The 19,794-nt window shown below is 52.7% G+C and overlaps 1 protein-coding gene across 1 annotated transcript in view; it reads left to right on the top strand.

Moving 5' to 3' along the window:
• PLXNA4 (plexin A4) overlaps positions 1-19,794 on the top strand; it is a 482,931-nt gene that overhangs the window by 442,421 nt on the left and 20,716 nt on the right. The window contains exons 25-29 of the mRNA XM_061414733.1: positions 3,292-3,451; positions 15,791-15,894; positions 16,423-16,522; positions 17,856-18,046; positions 19,262-19,431. Coding sequence (XP_061270717.1) covers positions 3,292-3,451; positions 15,791-15,894; positions 16,423-16,522; positions 17,856-18,046; positions 19,262-19,431 — 725 coding nt within the window. The remainder of the gene's footprint in view (positions 1-3,291; positions 3,452-15,790; positions 15,895-16,422; positions 16,523-17,855; positions 18,047-19,261; positions 19,432-19,794) is intronic.

Here is a 19,794-nt window from a genome sequence, read left to right as displayed (position 1 = left end):
GACTCTCAAGAGTCTTCTCCAGCACCACAATTCTAAAACATCAATTCTTTAGTGCTCAGCTCACATCCAGTTGGACCATTAAGAAGGACAGAGAATAGACGAGTTTAAAATGTGAGATACACAACAGCCTGAGGCAAGGCAGAACTGGGCAGAAGCCCTGAGCTGAGGACGAATCCCAGACCCTGAAGCCAGCTGGGGAGATCTCCTGGCCACTCTGAACACAGCTGGTCCTGCTGGCTGGCAGTGATGCAACCATATGCACCTGTCCCACTCCATCCTCAGAGGGCCATCCTGCTGGGGATCCCAGCAGGCATCTCAATGGATCTGCCAGGATTGGCTCAGTTGACAAGGCTTCGAGGCAGCCATGTCTGCGTGAGGGCCCAGCTTCCTTACTGTCGTGGTCTGCTACAGGGGAGAGTTAGAGTCTCTGATTAACATGGGAAAGGGAAAAGAGAAAAAAACTTCCAAAAATAGATACCTGAATAGATTTCTTAATGAGCTAGAAAAACTACTGTTGAAATGTCTCCTGCCTGGTCTCTCCCTCTCAGATCCCTTTCTTTCCCATCTCATCAGTGGTTCCCCAATATTGACGCCAACGCAATGAGTTATAATAACACTGTGTCCCCAGATTGCAGCATCCTTTATACCAGAGGCCAAACTATTGGCACACCCAGCTCGGTTGCAGATGACTTGACTTCAAGAGATTGTGAGGAAATTGGAGTGGGTCAGGGAAGCGCATCCACTGAGGTAGAAACACTTGGGGAAGAGGCACCGTGAGGGAAGGGGAAGGAAATTGCAACCGTCTTGCCTGGAGAAAAAAATGGCTGCTGGGAGATTTAATAGCCACCCTCAGGCCTGTGAGAGGAAACCCCCTCCTGTGGAAGGGGGAGCAGCCTGGTCATTGGTGAGGAGGGGTCAGGAAGAAAGTGTGTTAGCAGCAGACAGGGCTGATCTGAGAATCGAGATGAAGGGGTCAAATAAAGTCCAGGCCATCCTAGAATTCAGCATGACTGGAGGAGCCCAGGGCGCTGTGGTCCAGCTGATGGTAACCTTGTGCTAGGCGGGAGTGAGACAGGTGCTGAGAGGCTCAGCAAGCGTCACTTGACAGTCAGATGCTCCTCCTCTATGCTGAGTGATGAATTAGATTGAACCTAGACTAGCATGCCTAGGACCCTGCTGCTGGGAGTGCCCAAGAGCCTAGCTGGGAGCCCGCTAGAGTGCTAGGTGCTCACTTGGGAGCCTGTCTGAAAGCAGAGTCTTAGGCCTGGTCCTCCACCTCCCAAGTCAGAATCTGCATTTTAACACAACCCTTTAGTAATATGGGCTTCCCTGGTGGGTCAGATGGTAAAGAATCTGCCGGCAATACAGGAGACCTGGGTTTGATCCCTGGGTCGGGCAGATCTCCTGGAGAAGGGAACAGCTACCCACTTCAGGATCTGGCGTGGAAAATTCCATAGACAGAGGAGCCTGGTGGGCTACAGCCCACGGGGTCGTAAAGAGTCAGACACAACTGAGCAACTAACACTTTATAACTATTTTAGTGATCCTAGTCACAGGAATGTTTGAGAAGCAATGACCTAGCAGAACAGACCCCAGGCAGTTTGCTCTGAAATAGCCCAGAGGCGTGGACATGGGGAAAGGAACTTCCCGGGGAGCTGGGGCTTGGCCTGTGACTGGGAACCCTGTCCCTCGATGGGACCACTACTGCCTGTCCAGATGCCCTGAAGCACTCCACAAAGCTGCTCCTGTGGGGCCACCGTGAACTCCAGGGGCAAGCAGAAATGTCGAGATGGGGGCGGTGTGGGGGCACAAACTCAGGTGGCAGCCTCTGCCTCGTGGTCTCACAGCCCGGATAAAGCTGTGATGCTTCCTAGGGAGATCAACTTCCCTCTTCCTACGTGGCCCGGAGCACAGGAGCCCAGGGCAGCACAGAGCAGCACAGATGGCCAGGCTGAGGGGGCCCGGAGGGGGGCCCAGAAGGCTCTTGGAAGGGAATGGTTTGGAGAGTGCATGCAGGAGGAGTGCGTGGTCCAGAGTTCCTTCCACCGTTGTTTTCGATTTAAGACATTTTGAGGGTGAGAGTTTGGTTTTATAGATTTAGGAGGTTTCCTTCTTCTTAATGGAATAAGCATGTTCTGGTTTGAGCTCACAGCAGTCTGGTCGCTAATGAAAGGCAGACGTCCAGGGGCCAGGGCTCTGATTGCCGCCACATGGAGCAGGAGAGGGGTGGGGGGTGGAAGGCCATTGTCTGAATCTGTGAACCAGACATGCAGTTGGGAAATGGTTGCGGGGGGTGGGTATGCAGTGAAAGTTCTGAGACGGAAACTCACAAAGGGCACAGGTCGCAGGGTCAGGCAGAGGGTGCAGGAGCCCGGATTGGCACGGCCACTTGACAGCACCTATGACCCAGAGCACGCAGCCCGACCAGCTCTGGTTCCCCCCCTGCCCACCCCCCGAAAAGGATTCTGCAGTCTCACCATGTAGAGAGAGCCCACGTTGAGAATAGCAAGAGACTCAAAGCTGTTAGAAATGGTCCAGAACATGTTAAAGGAAAAAGTATAGCTTGGTGATTTAGGCAGAGTCTTGGCTTACCCGACTAGTTCCAAAAAGGGAATTTGAAGTCCTGGGCTGGAGTGGCCTCCTCCCCCAACACCAGGTCGGAGCCAGGACGGGCTTGCGGGTGGCCTGAACCTGAAGTTTTTAGAGGGCATCTTTTTATTTTTTAAAGATCACGTTAAGCTTCTTACAGATTCTCCAACCTCCAATCAGCCTGGAACCTGCACAAAAATCAAAGCATATGAAATCTTTGGAGAAAGGAGCCACCTTCCCATTAGAGTGTGAGAGACAGAGTGACGAGAAAGACAGACTGACACGCAGGGATGGGGCAGGGGTCTCGGGGTGGGTGAGGGTCTGGGTGTACTTGGAGGTGGTGCCCAGCGCATGTGTGTGAGACAGTGGGGCATGCAGCAGCATCCGTTCTCAGACACAGTGCCCCTCGCTGCCTCCTCCTGCTTGGACATCACTCCCCTTGATAAATCAGGGTTTTAATGGAGTCTTTTGTGGCGAGGAATTAAATACGCAGCTCCTACTCCTGCAGTGACGCCGAAGTGGTACCTTCCTGTTGCTTGTGGGGACGGGAAGGGAAGAGGGCTTAGCTGGGGTCACCCTACCCTACTCCAGTCCAACCCGCAGAGATGGGAGCCCTTCAGGAGAGGACCTCGGGCTGCTGCTGGTGATCCCTGGGACCTCCATGCTGCCCTCCCCACGTGCCTCCTCTCTCCACTCTACCAGGTCCTGAGCTGTGTCAACCCCGACAATGCCAACAGTCCCGAGGTCCCAGTGAAGATCCTCAACTGCGACACCATTACTCAGGTCAAGGAGAAGATTCTGGATGCCATCTTCAAGAACGTGCCCTGCTCCCACCGGCCCAAAGCTGCAGACATGGACCTAGGTGAGTAAGCAGCCCACCCAGGAGGCTGTCCTTGACTGGTCAGAAGCCCCTCCTACCCACCAGTGGAGCTAGGGTGCACAGAACAGGTATGCATGGCCCCCAGGAGCCCAGGGGCTGCTTCTTCATGGCCACTTAGTGAGAAATAAGCAGAGAGGGGACCACAGTCTGCTTCTGGGGTCTTTTGAGCAGCGGAGGGGTGGCAGCAGAGAATTTAGTCTGAATCCGCGTGGCCCAAGGTCTTGCCACCACCTTCTCTGTGCCCCCAGGCCTTTCCCTTTGCCTCTGTGCTGTGCCTCTAATTTTTGCTGACTACCAAAAGCAGGAGGGATCTGGGTCAGTGATGGAGGAAGGATAGAGAAAAATGAGATATGACAGCCTACTGTGGAGCAGGGTGACATTTTATTTGAATGTTCCATGAATAGATCGCATAGCCTATATAAACAAGGGCTTGCCACTTAGGGCCAGCTGAACTTAGATCCAGTTACAGCTTGCCTGCGTGTTTAATAAGACACTCAGCGACCTGGGGAAATCCTAGTGGGGAGCCCCAGGCTCCAAAGAGGCCAGGGCTGAAGAGAGGCAGTTTGGCATCATGGATCAGCATCACACCTGCCTGAGTTTGGGTCCTGGTTCCACTGAGTTCTGTGTAAGCTTGGTCTAGTTACTTAACCTTTCTGTGCCTTAGTTTCCTTGCCTATAAAATGGAGACAAATAATAGTGCCTGCCTCATTGTAAGAATGAAAAGAGAGGATGCATATAGAAGCTTTTAATGTACTGCCTGGTACATAGTGCCTCCTAGGAAGCATTGGCCACTATTATTTCTGATTATGAAGATAATACTGGTGAGGAAATGGTATGTGCCTGTTGATCCTGGGCATGGAGGGAAAGGTGTCTAGGTGTGTACATGGTTGAGTCTGGAAATTCATGGCAACGTAGAGGGGAGAAGACCTCCAGAGGCCCCTAATGCATCCATCTGGCTTCTAAGCTGGCTTCAGCTAAGCCATCCAAGGCAGATGGGCATCTGTGCTATTTTCTAAAATCCATGGGGAATTTTCATCCCCTCCCACTGTCTCACCACCACCCCTCCCCCCCCACTCCACCCCCCGCCCCCCGCCAACACACCAAATTCTGATGCCTAAAGACTCAGATCAGGAAGTTCACTCACCTCAATTCTTACTCCTTCCCTCCCCCCTGCCCCACCTCTCCTCTTGGTTGGCTCTTGGCAGGATGTGTTTGGCCCTGTGCCTGGAGCTTGGCAGCCCAGAGGGACAGACTGACCGAGCACATTCTCCCCTTCCCTTTGGAGCTGTCTCTGTATGTTTCTGGGACAAGGAGGTAGCATCTGTAAGATCCTCAGGGTAGAGGGTACCAGGCGAGTATGTCCCCAGTGCTGGCCCCTAGAGTTGGAGTGGCCATTTGTGTCTGTGTGGGAGGGAGTCTACCACCAGGAAGATCCCACAGACTGATAGAGTCAAAGGCTCAGTTATAGTACCAGTGAGAGAGAAGATAGTGCCAGGGAAGGAAGACCCCCATGTCCCTACCCCCAAGCAATTAAGTGGGCTGATCAACCATGGGTCTGCCAGGGAGAACTGAGTTTACTACGGTCACCAGGTAGTACTCACCATGCCTTTTATCCATCTGTGAGAGCCATGGCTTATCAAAGTCCTCATCTGCAATATGGGTGGGAGGAGAGCCCTGGCCTAGCAGGGCCAAGAGGAGGAACTATTATAAGAACCTTTATCTTCATGCTGGAAGGTGAGTTTCAAAAGCTTGTGCCTTAGTTTAGAACATGGCAAGAGCTCACTGGGTGGGTGCATACAGAACTGTGTACTTCTGGTGCTTGGGAATGGGCTGACCTCCCATGGGGGAGAGAGACCATGTCAAGGCTGGTAGATAGATATTGTTCAGGATCAACCATCCCCACCTGGAAGCCATACACCCAGAACTTAGGAGGGGGAGGAACTGCTTTTAACTTTAGAACATTTGTCGGGTGCAAGTCCAGCAAAGCAGATTGTTGATGAAAGGATGTAATGAATCTGGAATGGAGGCAGCAGTATCCAAAGCAGCTATGGCCACTTCCTGGCATCCACTTCCTACGATCCACTTCCTGCTGTCTACGTCCTGCCATCCACTTCCTGCTGTCCACTTCCTGCCATCCACCATGAGTGAAGGAAGCCTGAGGGCTATGCAGCAAACAGGGCCCGCCCAAGAGTTGCTACTCTCTCGAGCTAGAGGCTGCTCAGGCCAGGGGCATGGTGCTCACCAGGTTCCAAGAGGGCAAAGGAGCCATCTTTCTCATCACAGGAGCTGCTGGGGAGGATGCAGGATCGCTGGATGGATGAGGCTTCACAGAAGGCAGGGTAAAGGGGAGAAACCAAAGGAAGGAGACAATTTGAGCATCTGGGGCCTTGTCTTCCTGGAGAAGTGGCATCATATTGAACTTCTCACAAAGGCCTCCCATGATGGATGCTCTTCTGAGGAATTTCCTTCTTTTCTATTAAATGAAGGGTCTGGAGCTGTCCCCGCAACTCTGGTCTTCTTTCTACCAAAGCCAGATTCCATAACAAATAAAATAGGGCCTCCTCAGAGACCCAAATGCTTCTTCCATAAGATTTGCTCCCACTCAGTTGCATGGCCTCCGTGGGGAGAGAGAGGCAAGGCAAGTTTCTCCCATTGTGTAGGTGAAAGTGCCTTGAAAGCAGTTTACAAATATAAGGTGAGATTGTTATCAAAAATTCATCTGTGCCAAAGGGACATACAGGCTTCCCTGGTGGCTCCGTGGTAAAGAATCTGCCTGCTATGCAGGAGATGCAGGCAGGAGACATGAGTGCGATCCCTGGGTTGGGAAGATCCCCTGGATAAAGGAAATGGCAACCTTCTCCAGTATTCTTGCCTGGAAAATCTCAATCCATGGGGTCATAAAAGAGTCAGACACAACTGGACAACTAAACAACAACAGCAACAAAGGGACATATAGCATGTAGGCACAGAGAAGTCTCTGAGGCACATGCATTGGAGGCAAGACAGCCAAGCATACCCCTCCACTTCATTTCCCTCCATGCTGCCTCTTTCCATAGCTGAGGGCATTGGGCAGAGACTGCCCTCCCCATCCTGGCAAGGCATGGACATCTGTCCCAGGCCAGCTTAGAAGGAAACAAAGACATTTTAAACCACCTCTGTAATTATCCTAAGTACATCCAGCCCCAACTCCTTCCCCTGCCTTTCATCATCACTGTGGCGCCTGGCCTGGCCTAGTCCCCCATTCCCAACACTTCTGTTCATTGTTCCTGGGACTGAAGCTCTCCTACCCTGCCCACTGCACCAGCTTCTCCAGGCATTGAGGAGCCAAGATGGGGAACTGTATTAGCCAGTTTTCTCCAGAGAAACAGAACCAATGGGATGGGATATGTTTATATAGAGAAAGGCTTATTTGAAGGAATTGGTTCATGCAGTTATGGAGGATTTCATTAATAATGGACCAGGAGGAATCTGTTTGGGCCGGGATAATGGAATACCATAGCCTGCTTGACTTATAAACAACAGAAAATAATTTCTCACAATTCTTGCAGCTAAGAAGTCCAAGATCAAGGTGTCAGCAGATTTAGTATCCAGTGAGAACCCACTTCCTGGTTCATAGGTGTCCATCCTCTTATTGGGACTATATGACAGAAAGTGGGCAAGAAAACATGTGCTCAGTCGCTCAATCATGTCCAACTCTTTGTAGCCCCATGAACTATAGCCTGCCAGGCTCCTCTGTTCATGGGATTTTCCAGGCAAGAGTACTGGAGTGGGTTGCCATTTTCTTCTCCAGGGAGCATTCTGGGATCCTCTTTATAAGGACACTAATCCCATTCATGAGGGCTCCACCCTTATGACCTCAGGCACCCTCCCAAAGGCCCCGCTTCTAAATGCCATCTCATTGAGGGTTAGGAGTCAACATGAATTCTGGGGGGATACAAACATTCAGTGTCTAGCATGAAGGCTGTTGAGTCCAAAATCTATAGGGAAAGCCATCAGGCTTGAGACCCAGGGAAGAGCCATGTTACAGTTCAAGTCCAAAGGCATCTGCTGCAGAAGTCCCCCCTGCTCAGGGGAGGTCAATCTTTTGTTCTACTCAGGCCTTCGCCTAATTAGAAGAGGTCCACCTACATTATGGAAGGCAATTCACTTTACTCAAAGCCAACCAATTTAAATATTAATGTCATCCAAAAACACCCTCACAGAAACATCCAGAATAATTTTTAACCAGCTATCTGGGTGGGCACTGTGGCCCAGACAAGTTGACATATGATAGAACTAACCATTGTAAGAGTCAAAGCAAAGGACACAGAACCTGCCTTTGTTTCAGTCTCTTGGAATCCAGGGAAGGGAAGACATCCCAGGGCAGGAGTTAAGGACTATGCTGGGACCAGTGGGCCTTGGGAGCTTTGAAAGCACAGTGCTAGGGCTCCCCGCTTTGTTATATGTGAGGCTGTCCTCGCCAAGTTGATGCCCCTTTCCACCCACAGGTATTGGTTGTAGGTACTCCCTTATGCTGGACTTCAGTGGTGGCTCAGTGATAAAGAATCTGCCTACCAATGTAGGATCCCTGGGTCAGGAAGATCTCCTGGAGAGGTCAGGGCAACCTGCTCCAGTATTCTTGCTGGGAAATCCAACAGACAGAGGATCCTGGTGGGCTACCATCCATGGGGTCACAGAGTCAGACACGACTCAGTGACCAAATAAACCACAACCCTGTTACACCACCAAACTCCTCAACCAGCATCTCATAAGAGCCTGCCCTGGGGAAATGCCCAGCGCAGAGGGAGCCATACGGCTAAGAGTTCCTCACTTCTTTGCACAGTAGAAGGAGGCTGGACACTGCTCTCTCTGAGCCAAGGGACTCTTTGTCTCCTCTCTTCATTCCCCGGAGGACATAATTGATGCAATTCTGTTCCACTGCACAGGAGGAGACTCTGTAGCTCAGAGAGGCACAGAGCCTGGGCCCTGGTCACACAGCAGGAAGTGAAGAGAACAACCGTTGCCTTCCCTCACAAGCTCCTCCACAGGCCATGACCTCCCAGTTCCTCTGGTTTAATGCAAATGCCCCATCAATAGCCCCGGAACTCCGCCACCCCTTCTGTCTGAAAGGGTATATTTTTTCAAATAACTAATTCCTGTATGCAACAAAAAGATACACTATCTTCTGAGTGAAATATAAAGAGTTCACAGCAGCTGTCGCCCCAGTTTGCATTTTTCGCTGCACCTGATGGGAAGGACAGATAAAGATAATGGGATTTTTTTTTTCTTTTTTATTTCACCTCCTTCTCTCCCTGGAAGGTGGAAGTATAGCAAATTGGATTGTGAGTGTGTCTGTCCTTTGTGCTTGGAGCCTGGAGTAGGGCAGGGGGCTGCAGGCTGAGCTGTGAAGAGGTCAGAGCCAGCAATTTTCCCTTGGTGATATGCATATGAATACCTGAGTCACCTTTCCTCCTTCCAGCCGCCCATCTCTTGCCTCTTAACTCTTCTTCGACACAGCACAGCATGGCACACCACCCTGGAGCACCACCAGAGCCTCCATATTATTCCATGTTCAAGAATATCCATTAAGCTCTAGCTCACCTCTCTTAAATCAAGTAGCGGAGCACAGCCCACTTTTTCCTTTAGCTCTCCAGACTTCCCCAAAGCGACAACTAGCTGGTGCACCGCACTTTACAGTTTGCAAAGACCTAGGGCTTGAAAGTAGATGGCACTGTTCGATTTAGGGATTTCTTCTTTTAAACACCACATTTCCTAGTTCACTTATTTTATATTTTAGAATTTGCTCTCACCATAAAATTATTCCTCTTTTAACAAATTATATTTAGATGCCCTCCCCCAATTCCTGAGTCAATTTCCCAACTATTTGCATTGACACTGATTCTCTTCTGGCCTCTCCCCACTCTTCTCTGAAGCTGCTCCCTCCCACAGTTTGGAGTGGCTGGGTGCCGAGGGCATCCAGGCTCCCTGCCAGGTGTTCTCCTTGGGGCTCACCTGCAGACAGGTGTGCAGCAGTAGAGTTGTGTCTCCCCCTCTAGCCTTCTGCTCGGGACCCTGGTTTGGGAGGTAGAGAGGGCCCTGTGCAGGCTGGTGTGTGCACCTGCTGAGATCCTGCTCAGCACCCGGCAGGGAAGAAAGTCTACCTGGAGTGGGAGTGCAGGCAGCTAGTTCTGAAGTTGGTTCCCTGTGGATCAGAAGGGTTGACTCAGCCAGTTCTAACCAACCTGGTGGGCACCTCCTTCATCCCTCTAGCTCACCCCCTCCTAAAGCTTCCTGTGATGGGTCTGAGGAGAGAGGCTGATGCAAAGATTGGACTAGGGGCCGGGGTAGGCAGAGTTTGGTGGCTGCAGAGCCTTAGGGGGTGAAATGAGGTGCTTGTGTGAGTATATGCATGCGTGTGTGCATGTGTGTGACTATGCATGTGTGTGCATGCTCATGCGTGTGCACCCGTCTGCATGCACACTATGATGCCCTGAGCTAGTGAGTGGATCGTGCTTCCCAGGGGGGTTTCCCTCTCCAAGTGATACCTGCTGGTGGGTAGGGGACCTTCCAGGAGCCAGACCAGTGATGTACTGGGTGCCAGTGTTTCCTCCAGGGTTGGCCTGCAGATAAACCCCTCCTTCCTCTACACCTCAGCTCCCTACTATTCCTCCAGACACCTCTCAGAAATGTGGGGGCACCCCACTGCTGCTCCCACCCCTTCTTCTCCAAGAACCTCCAGGTACCATCCTATCTCCTGAGCATCCCACCCCACCCCACCCCCACCTTTGGCCAGGTCCTCCCCTTCTTGAGCAGGGCTCCCCCACTCCTTTTCATCCACCCCCGTCTCTGGTTTTCCAGCTCAACCCTAGATGCCTTAGACACTAGACTAAGATATTAGTAAAGTAATGGTATTCCAGACCTTTCTTAACTCAGTTCCAAACTTCCTTCCTTCCCACAAGGACTCACCCTCATGAATCCCTAGAAGTGTCACACAAGTGGCCCCTGTGGGCCAGAACACCTCCCCGACCCCCAAATACTCCTCTACCCTCCCCCTTTTCTGGGTCTGTGCACCTTTGTTTTCCTGCATAACCTTCCACACACACAGAGGCCTTCAGGGGCCAGGGCTTTCGTGTTAGGAAGTTTTCTTTTTCACCCGTGTAATGTCCTGCCAGCACAGTGCCTAGCACACCGTGGGCACTCAGTTTTGAGTGAGTGAGGTTAGAGCTCTAAGACTTTCCGGATGTGGATTCTCACCATGGTGGCTGTAGGAGATGCCTCCTGTGTCCTAGTCTGGGGGGAGCAGGGAGATGACCTGGTCCAGCGTGGGCAGGGTGATGAGTCCCTGTCTCGGGATTCACTGGGACCATCACCGAGCTCACATCATTTGGTGCCTTGAGGCATTTTCCAGTCTCACTGGGCCCCGTGGGCAGGCAAAGCTGTCCAGGCAGCTGGGCATTCATCCAGAGGACACTGGCCCTTGGCCCAGCTGTCACTTTGCCCCCCGGCTGTTCTAACAGGGTCACCTGGTACACAGTAAGGTGTGGACACAAAAGAGAGATATTTTTAGTGCTGTTTTCATAGGCAAGACAGAAGGAGCCTATTTGGTGGAAAGAATGCTGAACCTGGGATGAGGAGACCTGGATACTGTTGATTTCCATTACTGTTATTAGGACTAAGCCTATGTTGAATATGCAGAAGTACCCAGAGCACAAAATTAGATATGCCCTTGCTCGGGGGCCTCGTGACCTGACCAGCCGCCCACACTGCCAAGGACACCAGACCTGAAGACTGCAGGTCTGCCTTGCCCTCAACTGGCCCACCCCACCCTTGGGGCTCTCTACCACTGGGTAGGGATGAGGGTTCACGAAGCCAGCCATGCGGTTTGTGGGCTGGACTCTTCCTGGGACAGAGGGAAGCCAGCGGCTTTGATCTTTGACCTTGGCTGTTCCTGGTCCCAATGTGAGCTCCATGGCCCCTACCTCTGTCAAGAGCAGGTCTTGAAGGAGCACAGGAGCATTCCAGAAAGCGGAGCCTACCCTGTTTGATTTTCCTGAGATACCCCATGGTGAGTCTGGGGAAAGAGAGGCCCTAGCTGGCTTGGATATGGGGTTTCAGAAAAGGAAGGAAAAGAGTGACATGGAAATGACATGTGTTCAGGCCACAGGTGAGTTTGAGGACCCTGGGCAGAGAAGAGTGAGACTGAGGGATGGGTTTAGCCCACTTATGTCGCTTGGTGCCAGGGACGCCCTGCCCTCATGTTGCATCCACACTTCTCCATTCCGGCTCAGCTGGGCAGGCCACCCACAGCCTCTCTTCTTTCCTGCATGTCCCAGGGATGAAGCTGCCAACACCAGGCTCCCATATTTCTTGCGTTCATTCTTCAGGATTGGTTTGGAGATGGAACAGAGGTTTTCACTTTTTCACCTTTCTGATATTTCAGGGGAAAAAGCACATAGCATCTTTCCTGTAGGAGGAGAATAACAGGCTTGAGAGATCTAAGAGAGCTTCCCTCGTGGATCAAACGGTAAAGAGTCTGCCTGCAATGCAGGAGACCTAGGTCCTTGGTCGGGATCTCCTGGAGAAGGGACTGGCTACCCACTCCAGTATTCTTGCCTGGAGAATTCCACGGACAGAGAAGCCTGGTGGGCTACAGTCCATGGGGTCACAAAGAGGTCGGACACGACTGAGTGACTGACACTTCACTTCACTCGAGAGATCTGAAAGCAGGACTAAGTGTTCTCCAGCTTTCTATCATCATATTGGCCTTTGGAGGAACATTCTTAACTTTTTGAGATAGTTGCCAAAAAAGACAATAGTCATTGCCTCCCTGTTGCCCGCTGGCACCCCAGAGGCAGGGGCCGGGGCTGGCAGGACCAATGGACAGGACACCTCTTCTGACAGCCCCTAAACGTGTGACTAAGCACTGATAACAGTGATGGGCAGGCTTCCTGCTGCCCTTGACCATCCTGCTGCCCACTGCATATCACTGACCACAAGCCTCAGCCAGTGTGGAAGGCATGTAACCCCATCCTCATGGACTTGATTTTGTGGAGGTGGAAGTGCCGTGTCCCACTGGGATTCCTGGAGCTCAGAGTCTGGAGTTGAGGGGAGGCAGCTACCCACCAGCATCCCAGTGTGGCCACAGCCCAAGTTCCAGTCCAGCCATCACTGTCCACACCCCCAACACTTGAGTGGCTCACACACGTGGTGAGCACCACACTACAGAGCTCCAAGTTGCAGTGACCTCCAGGTCTGCCTTCCCAACCTGCTTCTTTAATTTCCCAGTTGTAAAACTGGAAGAACGAGTGATAATCATTCCAGGGAACTTTCACTTTGGCGGTGAATGTGCCCAGCTGAGCTTCTGGAGGTCAGCTCTACCTTTGTCCCAGGTTCTAACAGCTCAGCTCACAGCTGACCTGTAGCTTGCTGTCTGCCCACCATGGAGCAGCAACCCACGGGTAGAAAATCCTTTCACTGCTTGGAAAATAAGCCACCGTTACTCAGTCACTTACTCTTTCTCCTCTTTCATCTATTCATCTATTTCACTCTTTTCACTTATGTATTATTCGTGTAATAAATACTCATCAGGTACTTACTGTGTGCCACGTGCTGGGCTAGCCCTGCTGCTGGGCATCTGGTGGCATCAGTTTTGTACTCCCAAGGACAAGCCATCATCCCTTGGCTGCCCTGAGTGGGGGGAGGATGGCCGCACTCTGCCCTACATTTTTTCAGTCGAGGGCAGAGAGGCAGACTGACTTTCATTTGCTTACATAATTGCTGGACACGATTCAGAGCCAGGGCTGCTGCATAGGGCCGCACAGGCTGCGCACTGCACAACTTCAGGGCAGTTGTATAGCGAGGAATTCTGCGTCCAGCTCCAGCATTAAGTCACCAGCTGTCATTGCTCGGTCCCCCAGGTGGTTTGGTTTGTTTACATCCCCCTGAGAGGTGCTACAGAGCCATTGGCAAGGGAGCCAGTGCACACCAGCAAGCTGGCTCTCTGTGGGTACTTTACCCCACTTAATCCTGGCCAGCCCCATGGCCTCTTCAGTGAAGCGCAGTCCTCTACCCTCGGGCCTGGCCAGGAGACTTAGTGTCCAGAGCTGGGCCCCTGTTCCTCCTCCGGCTCCCATGTGGGGCATGCAGAGCACTGCCTGCCTTCCGGGCCCCCATCCATGTGTTCTCCTCTGACTTAATGGCCTGGCACCATTCACAAGGCAAGAGGGGAGACCCACGAGGCTTTATCATTCAGGGCCATTTATCTTTGTGCAACTGGGACAACGTGTGTCCCTGCCTTATCCTTGGCCCAGGCTAGTCTTCAGTTCAGTTCAGTTGCTCAGTCCTGTCTGACTCTTTGCGACCCCATGGACTGCAGCACGCCACTGCAACCACTCAAAAAACATGCACTCATACCTACCTGCATAAAATCCAAAACAAAAAACCCACAACAGACAACATGACAACAAACAAACAAAATGCTGATGACCAGGTGCCCTGGTGGGGCATCTGCCCTTTTACATACCACCCCACCTGCCCCCATACCCTCACCACCGTGATCGAGTCCAGCCGTGCCGTCAACAGCACTAAGTGACAGCTGGTCCCCAGAGACCTCTGGAGGCTCCTCTGCTCCAGTGAACCCACATGGCACCCTCATGTTTTCATTCCTGGGACAGCCTGTTGCTACAAGAAGCTCTAAACCAGGTAGCAGACAAGCTCGGGAGCTAGAGGCACGGACGTGGCTGTTAGGAACATCTCTGTTCCTGCTGAAGGCAGGCAGCTCCCTTCCTGGGCTGGATTCTCATCTGCAGCACTGGCCATGCCAAGTGCACAAGGCAGGAAGGAATCAGTCATGTTCCCTCAGCTGGACAGGAGAGAACAGGGGAGGGGAGCGGAAATGTGTGTCTGTGGAGCCACAGTAAAAAATCCAAGGCGGGGTTAGACCAGGACAGAGGGTAACTCACGCCAGCCCCCACCCGCACGCCGCAAAAACCCGGTGCTCTCACCCGTTTCAGAATCTCAGCATCTGTGAGGCGCTGAATGGGGTCATGGCTGCTTGGAAACCAGATTCCTGGCTTTTTGGCAGACACACATGTTGTACTTGAATTGAGAAGGCCGTTTTCCTTTCTGGTGTGTGCATGTGAGCGTGTGTGCGTGTGTGGATGTGGATGCGTTCGTGCACAAGAGCTGGTCTGTGTCTGGCTTGCACCTGGGTCTCCATGTGCGAACTTTTCAGGACAGGAATGTGCGTGTCCCCATCCCCACGTGATTTGTACCACATGTGGCAGTGAGGGTTTGGCAGATGAGAAACAGTCTCCTGTTCCCCCATGTGGGATCCATCAGGGAACCCATGTGTGTAGGTGTCTGGGACCCATGAGGATAAGGTGGGAGGTAACCGTACACCTATAGCATCAAAGAAAATTAGGTGTCGGATAGATCACCAAGATGCTGTTCTCCACATCGACTTTGTAGCTGTTCTTGGGTGTGAGGATAGGTTTTGCTGGCCCCTCCACGTACATTTACTCAATCTCTCTGCCAAGACTGGCCCACCTGCTGGCTTTTGGGTCCAAGTCACACCCCTGGAATAGGAAGAGGGTGCCTAGTGGTAGAATTTGCCGTCTTGGTCTCGTTAGCTCCAAGACCTCACAGTCAAGCAAAGAGTACGTGACACTGGTGATGCCACCTTGCATTTGCTTAGTATGTCCTTAAGTGTCCTCACATGCCTTTTTTTAATACTTATTTTTGGCCGTGCTGGGTCTTCATTGTCATGTGGGCTTTCTCTAGTTGCGGTGCAGAGGTTTCTCCTTGCAGTCACTTCTCCTGTTGCAGAGCAGAGGCCCTAGGATGCCCAGGCTTCAGTAGGTGTGGCATGTGGGCTCGGTATTTGCAGTTTCTGGACTCTAGGGCACAGACTCAGTAGCTGTGGTGTACGGGACTTAGCTGTTCCACGGCAGAGTGAGATCTTCCCACATCAGGAGTCAAACCCGTGTCTTCTGCTTTGGTGGGACGATTCTTTACCACTGAGCCTCCAGGGAAGCCCCCTGCCTTCTTCATTCATTTAATAAGCATTGACTTCTTGCCGATGTGGCCACCCACCAGGAACACGTGGGCAGTGGAGGTGACGTTATTCCTATGTCTGTCATATAGTTTGTTGGGATGAGAACCAGACCTGGGAATCAGGGTCCCCCTGTGCTTCTGCACCCCTCCTCTGGGAGCATCTGCGAGCACCTGTCTGTCTTTGGAGGCACCCTGAGGTGGTGCCGTGCACTTGCCTGCACAGGGGTCCTCAGGGTCCCATGGGAGGGGCCCAAGGGCCTGTCTGAGATGGAACTGTTCCCCCTACAGAGTGGCGACAAGGAAGCGGGGCGAGGATGATCCTGCAGGATGAAGACATCACCACTAAGATTGAGAATGACTGGAAGAGACTCAACACCCTGGCACATTACCAGGTGAGGGGACCATGGATGGGGAGGGGCTAGCAAGCTAGGCAGCCAGGTCCCTGGGGGTCTCTGTCGGTGAATAACAGGGTCATCCTGAGGCTCTTACCAAGCCCTAAACCCACTTCTTCACCAGCACTTTGTGTGCCCTTAGTGACCCAGGGAAAACATGGGACCCCACGACACCCTGACCTTCCTGGAGATAGCATGCTGGGTGTGCGCTTCCTGCAGGGCATGGGCAAAGACCCTGAGCAAAAGCCTTTCTTAGGTGAGCCCTGGAGTTTAAGGCTGGGTGCTGTCCCAGGGAAGCATAAGGACAGAGGGTGCTGGTGAGAGGCTCTTGCCTGAGTCACTCCAAGAGTGAGCCCCACCATGGACTACAGTTCTATACTCAGATCTGTCCTGTTTCATCAAAGGAAAACTGACAGCCTCCTCCATCCCCTGGTTCTCAGTGAGGCCCTGATTGTCCCCAAGGACCACGTTCGTCCTGACTGGGTGGCAGTTTCTGTGACCAGGCCCTTACCTGCCTTTCCCCGGTAGGTGCCAGATGGTTCTGTGGTGGCCTTAGTGTCCAAGCAAGTGACAGCCTACAATGCAGTGAACAACTCCACTGTCTCCAGGACCTCAGCCAGTAAATACGGTGAGTTCATCAAATCTTTCTGGGGAAGAAAGGATGCCCCCTGAGCAGCTGTGGTCACCATGGCAGCACTGCTGGAAGATAGTGGGTGCCAGGGATAGGGAGTGGGGAGGGATGCGGGGAGTCAGGCAGCTTGGCCCCCAGAAAGGCACACTGTTCGCAAAAGAAGGTTCCTGGTTCTGAGCAGGGACTCTGATGCAGGAGCTTCGTCCCTGGAAACAAGAAGAAAGTCTAACCTTCCTGAGCGTCCTACAGTCTCTAAGATGCTTCCACGTTTGTGATAACTCATTATCAAACGTCAGGTTCATAATAATCAGTGAATTAAATAATTATTATTTCCCCCTGTTATGCAGATTAGCAAATGATAACTCTGATGCACAGAGGCTAAATGACGGGTAAAGGTCACACACTATGAAGCAGTTGAGGGAAGGTACAGACCCAGGTCTCTGCTCCTCAGGGTGGGGAGAAGGGTGCCAGAGGTGGGCTGGACGCCCCGGTGCCTTCTTACCAGCAAAACTGGCTGAAAAAGCCACCAGCTTCATGAGACGGTTCTGGGAAATAGAAGACAACACACAATGGTGCCTGCACACAGTGGGACCTGCCTCTTCTTTTCCCGCTCGGCACTCATCTCACCACACCTGTTGCAGCAGATAAATGGTCCAGGCGAGAGAGGCAGGCGAAGGTACACAAGTGGCAGGGCGATCACTCAGCTGGTCAGTCACCGGTTAAGGGAAACAGGGTCCCAGCTCTTTCAGGAGCGCGTGCTAAGTCGCTTCAGTCTGACTGTACGACCCTATGGACTGGAGCCCGCCAGGCTCCTCTGTCCATGGGATTCTCCAGGCAAGGATACTGGAGTGTGTTGCCATGCCCTCCTCCAGGGAATCTTCTCGATCCATCCAGGGATAGAACTTGTGTCTCCAGCATTGGCAAGTGGGTTCTTTACCACTGACGCCACAGGGGAAGGCCCCCTCTCCCCCCCCCCCACCACCACCCCGAACTCTTTCATTGGTACTTAATTGGCGACACAGAACACATCCTGAGACTTGAGAGCTCTTACAAGGAAAGTACAAAAAGAGACAAGCTTGTATTTTTTACAAATTGAATCATAAGGGCTGGAGAGATGCAAGTACAAGAGGGAAAGGAATCCGATTGGGTGGACAAGACACAGAGAATTTCCTGGAGGCGGTGGAAAAGATGTTCCAGTTTCAGGAATGGACAGAAGCGCCTCCAAAGGCAAGAAGGATCAGAGTTGGCCTCAGCTGGAGCCGAGGTGTATCATAAACAATAGGCTGGAAGGCTGGGTGGCCTTACCCGCCTGGGGTCCTTGCATTGGCAGAAAACATGATCCGGTACACGGGCAGCCCCGACAGCCTCCGTTCGCGCACACCAATGATCACCCCTGACCTGGAGAGCGGAGTCAAGATGTGGCACCTGGTGAAGAACCATGAGCACGGGGACCAGAAGGAGGGGGACCGGGGGAGCAAAATGGTGTCTGAAATCTATCTGACACGACTGCTGGCCACTAAGGTACAGGACGTCAGCCAGGGTGTGGGGTGCGGGTGGGTTATGGGGTGGGGTGTCATCACCCCACAGAAATGTCAGAGCTGGCAAATACCTAGCATCTGTGCTGGTGCCACCCCGACCCCCACCTCAGTCATCCATCCATGCAGGCCCTGCTCATCAGCCTGATCTCCTTCCCAGCACAGAACCTCAGCATTCTTCTCAACCCAGTCCTGCAGCCAGCCCCTCCCATACATCCAGGCTGGCACGCAGTCTGAAGTCTCGATTCCATCCCTTCTCTTACGGCTACGGCTAAGTCACTTCAGTTATGTCTGACTGTGTGTGACCCCAGGGACAGCAGCCCACCAGGCTCCCCCATCCCTGGGATTCTCCAGGCAAGAACACTGGAGTGGGTTGCCATTTCCTTCTCCAATGCAGGAAAGTGAAAAGTGAAGTGAAGTCGCTCAGTCATGTCTGACTCTTAGCGACCCCATGGACTGCAGCCTACCAGGCTCTTCCGCCCATGGGATTTTCCAGGCAAGAGTACTGGAGTGGGGTGCCATTGCCTTCTCCAGTCCCTTCTCTTGCCCTTGTTCAAATAGAGAGACACTAGCCATGTGCATTCCTGGTCCTCTGCCATGCCTTCTGGAAGACTGGCTATATATCTCTGGGGTGTCATATACAGTCTCTAGTGGTGGAAACTGCGGCCCCATCAGTGACTTTGCAGGCCCCCTTTCTAATCCTGGTTCTGGGGACCCTGTGTGCCTACAGTTAGTCCCACAAGACCCGAGACTGGCCCCAGCTCTGCTCTTTGTGGATCCAAATGAGTAAACTGTTCATTAGCTGACGTGAGTAATGCCCGAATAGAACCAGCAGATTGTGCTTCTCTGCTCTGACCGAGTGAGTTGTTCATTAGCATTTGTGAAAAGTGCTAAAATAACACCACCGAAGGGTGTTAAAACCAAACCGCGGTGTTGGCAGAGGGAGGCTTCCTTAGGTCCAGTCATCAGTGTTATATCTATTTTCCACGTGCCGGGGAAATGGAAAGCTGCTCCGAGACAGATGAGAGCGGGCAGGAGGAGGGTGCAGATTCTTTGCACGCACTTATGCGATTTTACCCAAGCAGGCCTGGCTGTGTGCTGGCCTCCCCTCCCCTCCGCCATCTGGGAGGCCGGGCGATCGTACAGCCCCGTCCTCAGAGCTCTCAGGGCGGGCGAACTGTGAACTTGGTCCCCTCCGCAGGGCACGCTGCAGAAGTTCGTGGACGACCTGTTCGAGACCATCTTCAGCACGGCGCACCGCGGTTCGGCCCTGCCCCTGGCCATCAAGTACATGTTCGACTTTCTGGACGAGCAGGCGGACAAGCACGGCATCCACGACCCGCACGTCCGCCACACCTGGAAGAGCAATTGGTGAGTGAAGGGCAAGCGGAAGCCGCACGGGGAGAGGCCACCCCCGAGTTGATGGTCGGCCTTGGAGACAAGCAGAAAGGGCCAGCCCGCCTTCCCCGCTGCGGCAGCTCTGCGCAGGCGCTCTGTGGGGCTCCACCTGCTTCCGGTCCTTTTGGGCGTTCACTTCCTCTCTCCCTTCCCTCAGTGGAGTCGTCCATCTTTGTCATCGGTTCTTTCAGTCAACAAACATTAAACCAACTAAATGAGCAAACATGAGCATGCCAGATGTCACAGCCAGGTCGCTCTCACATCCTGGTCCCTCCCCTGTGCCTGACATGCTGGACCCTGAGTTTGCAAAGACTCGGGTCATGCCTTCTGCCCTCC

Source organism: Bos javanicus, chromosome 4 (assembly GCF_032452875.1).
Source record: "Bos javanicus breed banteng chromosome 4, ARS-OSU_banteng_1.0, whole genome shotgun sequence".
NCBI lineage: Eukaryota > Metazoa > Chordata > Mammalia > Artiodactyla > Bovidae > Bos > Bos javanicus.
This window is presented reverse-complemented; position numbering and strand designations above follow the sequence as displayed.